Genomic DNA, 11,830 nt, shown 5'->3' on the forward strand with positions numbered 1-11,830 from the left:
GCTTCATCAGCTGGCATCAATAGCCTAAAAAACAATGTAACTTGTTTTTTTACTTAAAATAAAAAAGTCACAACAGCAACTCCCTACCCCAACAAAAGTCCTGGCTTTTGTCCCAGCAGGCCATGCTGTGACACAAGCACTGGCCTACTTAGAACCTCCCCAGAAAATTACCATGCGTGTAGACCTTTCTTTTTGGACTCAGCTCAAAAATTTCAAAAAGACAATCAACTAATTCAGAGTTACCTGTGAATGGCGACACTGACAGGTTTTGAAGCTTTGGGATGTCTTACAGGCTTGTATCATACTGCTCAAAGTAAATACCGTTGTTATTATTATGTATTATAGCAACATCTGCCTCCATTTAAAAGAGCATTTCCTGGCACAAAAATATCCCTGCAGTTTTGTGAATTCTTTTAAACCTAATTAGTTTTGGATGTGGAGGCACCTTTACGGAGAAAAGTGTTGTTTTAAAATACTAAGTAACCTTTCATTTAGGTTTTTGAGACTGGTTACAAATCTTTCCCCGTCACCACCCTTCTTGGATAAGATAATGCCAGGTGGTCCTCACAGTGAAATGTTCAGTTAGAAGGAGCAGCTCTAATCCATATACAAACTGTATGACTGCAACCTGTTGGAGCTCTTCTAGCAGCATAGAACAGCTTGAAAGCTAACGTGTATTGTGAGAAATTCTATGGTGATTTTTCTGTCCCAGTCTGAAATACAATTCCCAGTGCCATTATATTAACTAGAGATGGCAATGGGTAAAGATCTTGAGATTTGGAGGGTCAAGTTGGCTGAGCATTCAAAATTCAGATGCTTAGTCAAGATGTTTGGATATGCAAAATTGAGATCAGGCTTTATCCTCTTCCACTCCTGGATAGAACTGGGAACAACATAGGTATGATAATTAGAGATGAAACTGAACTCCTAAATCCAGCACCCCCAAATATTGAGTGTGTTCAGACCTGGACCCTCAAGGTACATCTAGCCTATATTCCTCTACTGCAGAGGTTCCCAAACGCTGGTCTGTGGAACACCTGATTCTGGTCCACAGGGAGCTGGCTAGTCACATGGTGCTGGCTCCTCCTTGTTCCAACTGCTAAAATGAAGCCAAGAGTACACTCAATACTTTTCTCTCGTAGCTATATATATGGCTCCCATTACCCCACTATCTGAGCATCTCACAGTCTTTATCACATTTACTGTCCCAACACCCCTCTGAGGTAGAGCAGTGCTATTACCCACATTATACAGGATGAAGAACTGAGGCAGAGAGAGATAGAGAGAGACTAAAATAACTTACCCCAAGGTTACACAGGAAAGCCAGGGTGGAGCAGGGACCTGAACCCATGTCTCCTAAGTCAGCACGTTAAATCACTAGACCATTGTTCCTCTCATCCTCCTTTTCCATGGAAAAAAATGCTCTAGTTGCCACAGGGACATTGTACTCATATATGGGAGGGGGAGGTGGTTTGTACATTCATGAATATTGGGGGGGAGGTGATCATGGCAAACAGGAGCAGAGGAGATAAGCCCTTTATTAAGACGTGGGCCACACTATGAAATTAATGGAGAATCCCAGCTGTAAATGGGATGAACCAAAGTCCTAGATCTGAACACTACCTGAACTTTGAGACAACTCAGGTCTGGATACAAACTTTGCAGCTCAGGCTCCATCTCTAATTTGAATACAAATAACGAATGAAAACATTGACCAAACATTTGCAAACCTTCATAAACATATGGCTTGAATTTGGTTCTAGATTCAAATCTAAATTGGAGAATGGCATGTGGGGGGAGAGCTTGGGTTTATTTTTAAGATGCTTTGCCCATCCCCTGTTTCTCATTCTTCATCTCTTGCCTTCTTTCCCTGCTTCCTGTAGCACAGTGATATGCAGACCTCAGTGTTAAGGAGTCAAATTAGCAATGAACATTACCCACACCAGCCACAGTAGTGTGAATAATGGGGGAAATATTTAGTTTTTTATATATTATTCTCAGAACAAATAAGTTAATAACTTAGTGCAAGTTGATAGCTTAATAACATAGTAAAAGTATCCTGATTGGTTAATAACAGACTGGTTAACAATTAAATCACACAGTGTTTTAATATTATATGCTGCAAAGAGTTGCAGGAGACACATTAAAGAGCCACTTGTGGTTAAAAGCCGCAGTCTGAGTATCAGTGCTGTAGCACATCTCCTCTAAACTCTCAAAGTCGTCATCTGTTTTGCAGCTGGTGGTGTAATTTCCAACTTGGGTAGACATACACATGCTAGTTTTGATCAAGCTAGTGCACTAAAAATAGCCATGTAGCTGTGGCAGTGTGATGGGCTAGCCACCCAAGTATGTACCTAGGGTCTCAGATAGGACTGTAGTCGGGGCAATTAGCCCATGCTGCTGCCAGTGCCACCGCTATTTTTAAGCACACTAGCTTACCAAACCTACCTCCAGCTGCAGTATAGACATACCCCCAAATATGAACTATAGCAATAATGAAAGCTGAGTTAAGCTGTTTTTCTATAGTTCTATAACCCCCCTAAGCAAGTTAGGGGAGCACATTCAGCACCTAAGTTAACACTAACAAACCTTTTAAAAATGCTTCCCCACTAGAGATGGGTGGGAATTTTCCTTCAAAATGATGCTCCCTTAGGAGCAAGATGCATTGTGCATCATGTGAGTCACAGTAGCGTCCAATGGGCCCCCTTGGCTGCTCCATAAAGCACTTTGAAGGCTGTGAAATACCATATCTACTCTGACCCCTCAATTAAAAACAATGCGCAGGGTGCTTGAGGCAGCACAGAACAATGCTTCTCTGTTGTGTTCTCATCTCTTTCCAGATTCCGATGGAGGAGGAGGCTGCTGGTGATCTCTGCTCCCAACGACGAGGACTGGGCCTATTCCCAGCAGCTTTCTGCCCTCAGTGGACAGGCCTGTAATTTTGGTAAGTCAGACTGTATTACTCTCTTGCTCCCCATACCACATCCTTCCGGAGTGCCATTTGGGGATGGATTCCTTCACTCAGATCTAAACCCAGACAGTCTGAGGAAGTCTGTCCAACTGAAAACTTAACCGAATCCACCCAGCTAGGGATGAAAGAAGACAAACCTCTGACATGAACCGTAGTAACCGCTGCCACCTAAGCATACCGTTGGGGATGCTGATCCCTCCTCTGAAATCCCTCATTTAGGTTAGGGAAGAGTTAAGCTCCTTCAGACTCTCTCTCTGATGGGCATTTTAGCAATAGAACAGCCCTGGGCTTGTCCATCTTCTTGTCACAACTCAGCAAATTAGTGGTATAAGCACGTTGTGCTTATAGGAACCAATCATCAGCCCAGTACAGAGCCAGGATGGGCAGCAAGGAGATGCATGGAAGGATGGCGGGAGCTATGTTTTTCTTTCCTTCCTCATCCCAACTATGTAAAGCATCTTCATGGAGGCCACTTCAGCCCCTTAGCACGAAGAGCCCTCAGGGCGCCTATAGCCTTACTGGAAAGGAAGAGCTAGAGGATCCATGCAGTGGGGGCTCCCTCAGCTCTGCCTATTCCCTGTCCTACCCCTGCCAGCCATGTAAATGGAGCAAGTACACCACTGCCCAGCTTTCTGGTGCGTAGCCTCCTCCATGCATCATAGCTCCACACTGTCTGGAGTCTTCTGTGCAGCTGTAGTGACAAGAGCTAGATTTTTTCCCTGTTGAACGGCGATGTAGTGGAATGCCTACTGTAGCAGAAGTCTCCAACTGTTTCACTGAATGTCACTGGTGCCTGAATAAACAGGAATCCACACAATGTCACTTAAGGTATGTCTTCACTACCGGCCGGATCGGCGGGCAGCGATCGATCCAGCAGGGATTGATTTATCATGTCTAGTCTAGACGCAATAAATCGATCCCCGAGCGCTCTCCCGTCGACTCCTGCACTCCAGCTCGGTGAGAGGCGTAGGCGGAGTCGACGGGAGAGCGGCAGCAGTTGACTCACCGTAGTGAAGACACCACAGTAAGTCAATCTAAGTACGTCGACTTCAGCTACATTTTTCACGTAACTGAAGTTGCATAACTTAGATCGATCCTCCCATAGTGTAGATCAGGCCTTACAGAGTCACTCTCTTAATTGCAGTCTCACTGTAATACACACCCTCAGCCACTTCCATTTCCCTTGATACCAAATTAGTGTGTGATGTGGAACCTTGTCACATACTTTCTGAAGATCTGCATACAGCCACTATTCATTTAACTTTCTTCCCTTTGTTGGGGATATCCTTAAGGAATTCAAGAACGTTAATAAGGCATGACCCTCCTTTTTTCCTCATGCCATGGTTGAATATCCTAAATCAAGTTGTGCATTTCCAAGCATCCTGCCTCTGGGTCACTAGAATAGTAGCTTCCAGGACTCTTCCCAGTATAGAAAGAGGTGCCTCACTAACTGGGACCCTGGTGCGTCTCCATGATTTTTTCTCAAAGACAACATTCCAATCCTCTGTCTAAAAAAGAAAAAATGGACGCCTGATTTAATCTGATCCATGTAGTAATTTCCCACTTGAGGGCTACAGGTTATGTTACCTCCAAACAGTTTGCCACTGTACATCTTATGAATAAGCACATTATTCTCTGCATGCTGACTTTTTCATGCATTTGGTGGGGTTCTCTCTTCATTTCTTTCCACTGATTTAAAATAAAGCTCTCACTACTCTTTGGATCTCCTGAGATTTTTTGCAAACGAAGGTAACAAAATCTCATGCATCAAGGCACGAAGAGAGGGATTCACAAATATATTTAGGGACCTAACTCCCCTTGATTTCAATGGAAGATAGGTACCTGAAATACCTTTGTGAATCTCACCCCAACAACTGCTCCATGGGTCAGGAAGGAGTTTTCATCCCCATGAGCAGGGTTGCACAACTGGTCAGGAGTAATTAGAAGGGAGTGATTTTCCCTTTTTTGATACTTCTATTGCCAAAGGCAGGATACCAGACTACGATGGACCAATGGTCTGATCCAGCATGGCAGGACACTCCCCTAGAGGGCTATGAGATTAGATGGACCACTGGGTTGATCTGGTATGGCAGGGGTGTGGGGGTGGGCTACTGGACTCATGGTCTGATACAGTAACATAGTTTTGCTTTGCACCTGGTGATGGTCTCTGACCATCCTTCCAGTATTAGGAGATCAACATGACACTTCAAAGGCTGCCTGATCAGTTACCAGACCCTACAGCTTCTTCACTTGAGATTATTCACCCTGCCCCTCACAACCTAAGTTCCCTGTAAACTGCACGGCTGCGCAGCAGCACATTTAGCACCGCACAGGTGCTCAGGGAACCCGCCTATCCGGGACCAGCCGCAGTGCCCCTCCCACGGCCCCAACTCAGTCCTGGACCTGCGTGGCCGGGGCACCCCGGCCCCAGCCCAGCCCTGGCCCAGCCCTATCCCCCGGCCCCAGCCCCGGAGCTGCCGCAGCAGGGAGAGGCACTTCTCCCCCCCAGCCCAGGTGCTGCTGCAGGGTGGAGGGAGGAGCAAGCGAGAGCTGGGAGGGAGTCCTCTCTCCCCACCATAGCCCTGGAGCACCCTCCTGCACTCCAAACCCCTCATCCCTGGCCCCACCCCAGAGCCTGCACCCCCAGCCAGAGCCCTCACCCCCCGACACACCCCAGCCCTCTGCCCCAGCCTCACCCCAGAGCCCCTCCCCAAACCTCTGCCCCAGCCCTGAGCCCCTCATCCCCAGCCTGCACCCCCGCAAACACCCCAACCCTCTGCCCCATCCCTGAGCCCCTCATCTCCGGACCAACCCCAGAGCCTGCCCCCCAACCCTCTGCCCCACCCCAGAGCCCATACCCCAAGCCAGAGCCCTCACACCCCTACCCTCTGCCCCAATCCTGAGCCCGTCATTCCTGTTCCCACCCCAGAGCCCACACTCCCAGCCAGAGCCCTGACCCCCCTGCACATCAACCCTCTGCGCCAGCCCTAAGCCCCCTCCGACACTCCATACCCCTCGGCCCGACCCCCACCACATGAATTTTGTATGTGCACCTCCATATTGGTGCACATATAAAATTCATTCTGCACATGTGTGGGGAAAATTAGAGGGAACACTGCTCACAATCCATGCATTTAAAGCCAAGGGGCAGAGCGTATGCTCCCTAATTTGGGGAAATTATGAGCAATTTATAAAAGTGAGCAGTAAATTAGGGTTACCATACGTCCGGATTTTCCCGGACATGTCCGGCTTTTGGGGGCTCAAATCCCCGTCCGGGGGGAAATCCCCAAAAGCCGGGCATGTCCGGGAAAATCGGGAGGGAGGGCTGGGCTGGGGTCGCGGGGCCGGGCGCGCGGTGCCGGGCCGGGGTCCAGGGGCGCAGTGCCGGGCCGGGGCCGCGGGGTCGGGCCGCCGAGGGGGTGCGCTGGGCCACGGGGCCGGGAGCCGGGCCGCCGGGGGGGTGCGCTGGGCCGCGGGGCCGGGAGCCGGGGGGTCGGGCCGGGAGCCGGGCCGCCGGGGGGGTGCGCGGGGCCGGGGGGGTGCGCTGGGCCGGGCCGGGGCCGCCGGGGGGGTGCGCTGGGGCCGGGAGCCGGGGGGTCGGGCCGGGAGCCGGGCCGCTGGGGGGGTGCGCTGGGCTGCGGGGTCGGGCCGCCGGGGGGGTGCGCTGGGCCGCCGGGGCCGGGAGCCGGGGGGGGTGCGCTGGGCCGCCGGGAGCCGGGGGGGTGCGCTGGGCCGCCGGGGCCGGGAGCCGGGGGGGTGCGCTGGGCCGGGCCGGGAGCCGGGCCGGGGCCGCGGGGCCGGGCCGCCGGGGGGGTGCGCTGGGGCCGGGCCGCCGGGGGGGTGCGCTGGGGCCGGGCCGCCGGGGGGGTGCGCTGGGGCCGGGCCGCCGGGGGGGGTGCGCTGGGCCGCCGGGGCTGGGAGCCGGGGGGTGCGCTGGGCCGCCGGGGCCGGCCGGCAGTGCTGGGCGGGCCGGGGGTGGTCGGCCGGGGGCCAGGGCCGGCACCCCAGGGCCCGAGCCGACCCAGGCTGGAGCCGCCGGGGGGGCCAGCCTGGGCCGCACCTCCTCCCCCCACACCCTCCCTTACCTGCCCAGGCTTCCTGCGAATTAAATGTTCGCGGGAAGCAGGGGAGGGGGCGGAGACTTCGGGGGAGGGGGCGGAGTTGGGGCGGGGCTGGGGGCGGGGCCAGGGCCCCGTGGAGTGTCCTCCTTTTGGAGGCACAAAATATGGTAACCCTAAGTAAATTGCATCTGCCCAGCTTACCTGCCTTAACATGAATGCCCTAGTGGCTTTGTGCCAGGGTGAGCGGAGGTTCTAATATTTGTCTTTGTTCATATTTACTTTGTTCACAGGTTGTTGTTGTTGTTTTTAATGACTTAGAGCAAAATCCTGCAGATCTTAGTTGTTGGCAGTTTTGACTGAGTAGAGCCATGGTGGAGGCCAAAACAACATGAGAGCTGCTCTTCCCATGGCATTTCAATTCCTGGGTGGTGGAACTAATACAAGATCACCAACTCACATGTTGTTTGGACCTCATGAAAGACTCTCTGAGTCAAACAATAAACACAAGTATGGAGCTATTGTTATGTATACCTGACCAGAGATGTGCAGGAGCTATTCTGTACTCTGGTTTATGCAAGTGTAAGAACATTAGCAGAAAATTTAAGGAACAACTTAAAAGGCTGGGCCTGGGACAAGAGGGCTCCTTCGTTCAGCCTCTGAAGAAACCATCCATGTACATGCCAGGAGACTCCATGACTGCTACTGCAGTAGCATCCACCTGCCATGTGTCCCTCCTGGTGCACCTCACCCACCCCACTTCCCTCACCCGCAAACCCACCTCCCATTGTGTGGGAAAAGGAAGTTATGCACACAGAGTTGGCCTATGCAATTCCCCAGTGTGCCGGTCCCCTCTGTGGTTGCCTTCCCATGCAGCAGAACCACATTGGATGCTCCTGTGTGTCTGCTTTCACAACGTAAGTTTCACACTGCCTGTATGGATTAGTTTAGCCCCAAATTCCAACCCCTGATTAAGCCCACCATGCCACAGAATTATTTCAGGGAAATTCTACGGCCTGTGTTACGCAGGAGGTCAGACTAGACTATCAGAATGGTTGCTTCAGTCTATGGCTCACGTGCAGCACTCCGATTGAAATCAGTGACAGTCCCTGCACAGAAGGGTGGGATTGGACCCCAACAAACAAGCATAGATCTGGACAGTTAAAATAACATCTGTCCATGACTGAGTGGAAAGATCTGGTGTCACCCAAAGCCTCTCTCGTTCCTTTGCAGGTCTGCGCCACATAACTATCCTCAAGCTGCTAGGACTCGGGGAAGAGATCGGTGGTGTCTTAGAACTGTATCCCATCAATGGTGAGAAATGGTTTCCCAGTCTTTAATGACTGCTCATGAAGGGCACATACACAGCACTGTGTGTTTTTAAGGGGCAGCTGGGACCTTTGCTTGAAAGGGTGGTAAGAGGCACAGCTATGACTAGAATTAAAGCACATTTTCTAACTTTCATAACATTCCTGTTTAAGAGACGCTGCCAGGATAAAAATGATGAGCCTGAGCCTGAAAGGTGCAGCCAGGGCCATCCTTAAGCATACGCAGAATACGCAGCTGCGTAGGGCACCATGAAATTTGGGGCACCAAATTGCCCCAAATTTCATGATGCCCTATGCAGCTGCGTGCTTCGATGCGGCAGCGCCGGCAGCCAGCCCCATACCCCAGCTGGCCCCACTGTGCGTTCCTAGGGGGGTGCGGGGCCCAGGACAACTCCCTCTGCCCCTGCGCCGCCCCTACCCCAACCCTTCTCCCAAGCCCCCTCCCCCAGCGACGGACGCGGCCCAAGGGATTAGCGGGGGGACCTGGCGCTGGCAGCACAGGTCAGGCCTACCCCTGCATTCACCGGCAGTGGCGGGAAGCAGAGCGCCCCAGCCCGCTCCACTCCGCTTCCTGCCGCCGGTGAGTGCGCGGGGGGGTGGGGGTGGGGGGTGGACTTTTCCCCAAGCCTCTTCCCCCGAGCAACACAGCTGGGGCAGGGGGAGCAGAGCAGGCTGGGGATGGGTCGTTCCGCTTCCTGATGCTGGCACCAGGCCCCCCACTAATCCCCCGGGCCGCTCTGGGCCTGTGGGGGCCCCCAAAGCAGCCCCCACACCTCCTGCTTCCGCAGCCCCGCCGGCCTTGAGCGCAGCCTAGACCCTCTGCCCGGGAGGGGGGCGCTCGGGCTGTATAGGGACGGAGCTGGGTGCAGCATGTCTGTAGCTCCCACTGAAGTCAAAATAGAGTGGGTCAAATGCACTCTTCTCCTCGCCCCCTCCCGCGCCAAAGGGGTGTCCATACCATTACCTCCTATAAGGCTTAAGGAGAAGCTAATAAAGCACAGTCACAGCTACTTCTCATGTGTAGGCCTCTGGCTTCATTCAAGGTTCCTTTCATCATCAAGTCCTTGCTTCCTTCAGTGCCACAAGGCCCACACGGGGTTAGCCTTGCACTAGAGATCTCACTACCACAGCACATGTTGGAGGCAGGGAGCTTTTCAGCTACGTACCCCTATTAAGTACATCCACCAAAGGAGAGGTGAAAACAGGGAGGAACCTCACCACCTTTGCTCTCTTTTGGAGTATATAACCACTGCCCCAAATTGCATAGAATATCAGACATGTGCGTGAGTGTGTGATTATATCGCCCTCTGTTGGCTACAGCCTGCAGAACAAATAAAACCCTACTGAAACAAATAAATTCTTCTTCTGCTCACATGACAGTGACCTGTGTTTTTGGAAACAGGAGGTCCTGAAGTCAATCTCTGCTGAGGAGGGTTGTGAGATCCTTACATTGACCAGGATCTTTTACAGAGGGCAGTAAAATAGGAAGAAAAGGCCACAGGGCATACTTTCCAAATTATCATTTAGCTGGGCAACCAAAACACCAGCATTGTTCCTGATTCTGTCCTTTTCTAGGAAGCTCCAATGTGGAGCGAGAAGATGTCCCTGCTAACCTGGTGAAAGACATCCGCAATTATTTCCAAATCAGCCCTGAATATTTCTCCATGCTTCTGGTTGGGAAAGATGGAAACGTCAAATCCTGGTACCCTTCCCCAATGTGGTCCATGGTGATCGTGTATGATTTGATCGATTCCATGCAGCTCCGGCGACAGGAAATGGCAATTCAGCAATCACTTGGCATGCGATGCCCAGAAGATGAGTATGGTGGGTATGGTTACCATAGCTATCACCAGGGATACCAGGAAGGTTACCAAGATGACTACCGTCACCATGAAAGTTACCACCATGGATACCCATACTAAAAAGAGCAACTTAACCTTTGACTGCTGTCTCTTGCCTGCATCCTAATAGCTGTTCAAGCCGCAAGTGGCCAGACATGGAAATTCTTCTCAGGCCACCTAAATGCCCATGCCTCTTTGTTTCAGTATTCAGTCAAGGGCCAAAATAAACATTGTATTTGCCGTTTTGAAAATCCACAAGCCTTTAAGTGAAATATTTCAAACCAGTAGCACTGATGCTTTTAAGCAGTAAAGACTCCTTTATATTTTTTAACCCCTGTAATCAGAGGGCATCGCCAGTTGCAGTTTGTTTGCATTAAACAAAAAACAAAATCTTTCCCCCGCCCTTTCAGCCACGGACCTCATACTGTAGCCAGGACACAAACTGTACAATAGACATTGTAACACTTTATATATTTTTTTCCAAGGAGAAAAACAAGGCATATTTATTGGAAAGTGAGAATTTTGTGTCATGCTGATGAACAGACAGAGGATCACACCACAGGACTTTCCCGAGAAAGGAGATTTTAGGAAAGAAGTGTGGGGCAGGTTCACTTTTATAATATTTTTTTAAAAAACCTTTTGAAATGCCTTGTCTAAAAAGACTGCATCTCTTTTATAACAGATCAGCTTTGTACTTAGCTGAGTTTCATCCATAACCTACCAAAATGTAACCTTAAGGGTTGCTAAAGGATTTGATACAATACAGCAGAAAAAGCTCTGAACAAGAAATCTTGCTGCATGTCACTATTTCTTTAGCTGGGGTTCTTGCTCCATGAGATAATTAAATCCATCCTAGCTACAGCTCTGCTTAAGCCAGAGCTGTAAGCTAGCAGGGTTCGAATTCTAGGTGGTTGAAAAAAATTGAATTTTGGCAGAAAAGGAAGAAATTTCTCAAAAATATTTGTGAACATTTTTACTTGCTTTTCAACCAGCAATTTCTAATAACATTTTGGTGAAAATTCCATCTCCGGAGCCAGTTAGATATTTTTACAAAAATTTTCATCTTTCAAATTCCTTCTCCACCCTCCCGCACCCCTCCCAAAAGGACAATTATTTTTTACAAAAATGTTTATGAAAATGTGGACCTGCTTATTCAGCTAGCTCTGCTTCTGCTATGGTTTCTGTAACTAGCATGCTCACTGGGGTTTTTTTTTTTTTTTTTTTTTTTTTGAGGCCTGTACTAGTCACACTATGCCATAGGCAATAACTCCTGGGTACCAATCTTCTATCCTATTGTTTTGTAACATACAGTCTAAAAATATGAACTCCACCTACGGTGACCAGATGTCCCGATTTTATAGGGACAGTCCTGATTTGGGGGACTTTTTCTTATATAGGCTCCTATGACCCCCCACCCCCGTCCCAATTTTTTACCCTTGCTGCCTGGTCACCCTAACTCCACCCTAGTCAAGGAAACTGTGTTAGAATATAGGGGCTTGGAAAAATTAATTCCTAGAGAGCTCTAACCAACTCCCATTCAAATCAATGGGAAGGAGTCTATCTACTCTTTTAATGAGAGTTGAATCAGGCCTTTAACCCTTAAGGGCCCTACAGCAAGATTCAGGAATATCC

At 50.3% G+C, this 11,830-nt stretch overlaps 1 protein-coding gene across 1 annotated transcript in view; it reads left to right on the top strand.

The window, feature by feature from the left end:
- CCDC80 (coiled-coil domain containing 80) overlaps positions 1 to 10,451 on the top strand; it is a 31,047-nt gene extending 20,596 nt beyond the window's left edge. Inside the window, exons 6-8 of the mRNA XM_065573704.1 lie at positions 2,841 to 2,944; positions 8,263 to 8,343; positions 9,933 to 10,451. Of these exons, the coding sequence (XP_065429776.1) occupies positions 2,841 to 2,944; positions 8,263 to 8,343; positions 9,933 to 10,279 (532 nt within the window). The 3' untranslated portion in view covers positions 10,280 to 10,451. The remainder of the gene's footprint in view (positions 1 to 2,840; positions 2,945 to 8,262; positions 8,344 to 9,932) is intronic.
- The last annotated feature ends 1,379 nt before the right edge of the window (positions 10,452 to 11,830 follow it).

Source organism: Chrysemys picta, chromosome 1 (genome assembly GCF_011386835.1).
Source record: "Chrysemys picta bellii isolate R12L10 chromosome 1, ASM1138683v2, whole genome shotgun sequence".
NCBI lineage: Eukaryota > Metazoa > Chordata > Testudines > Emydidae > Chrysemys > Chrysemys picta.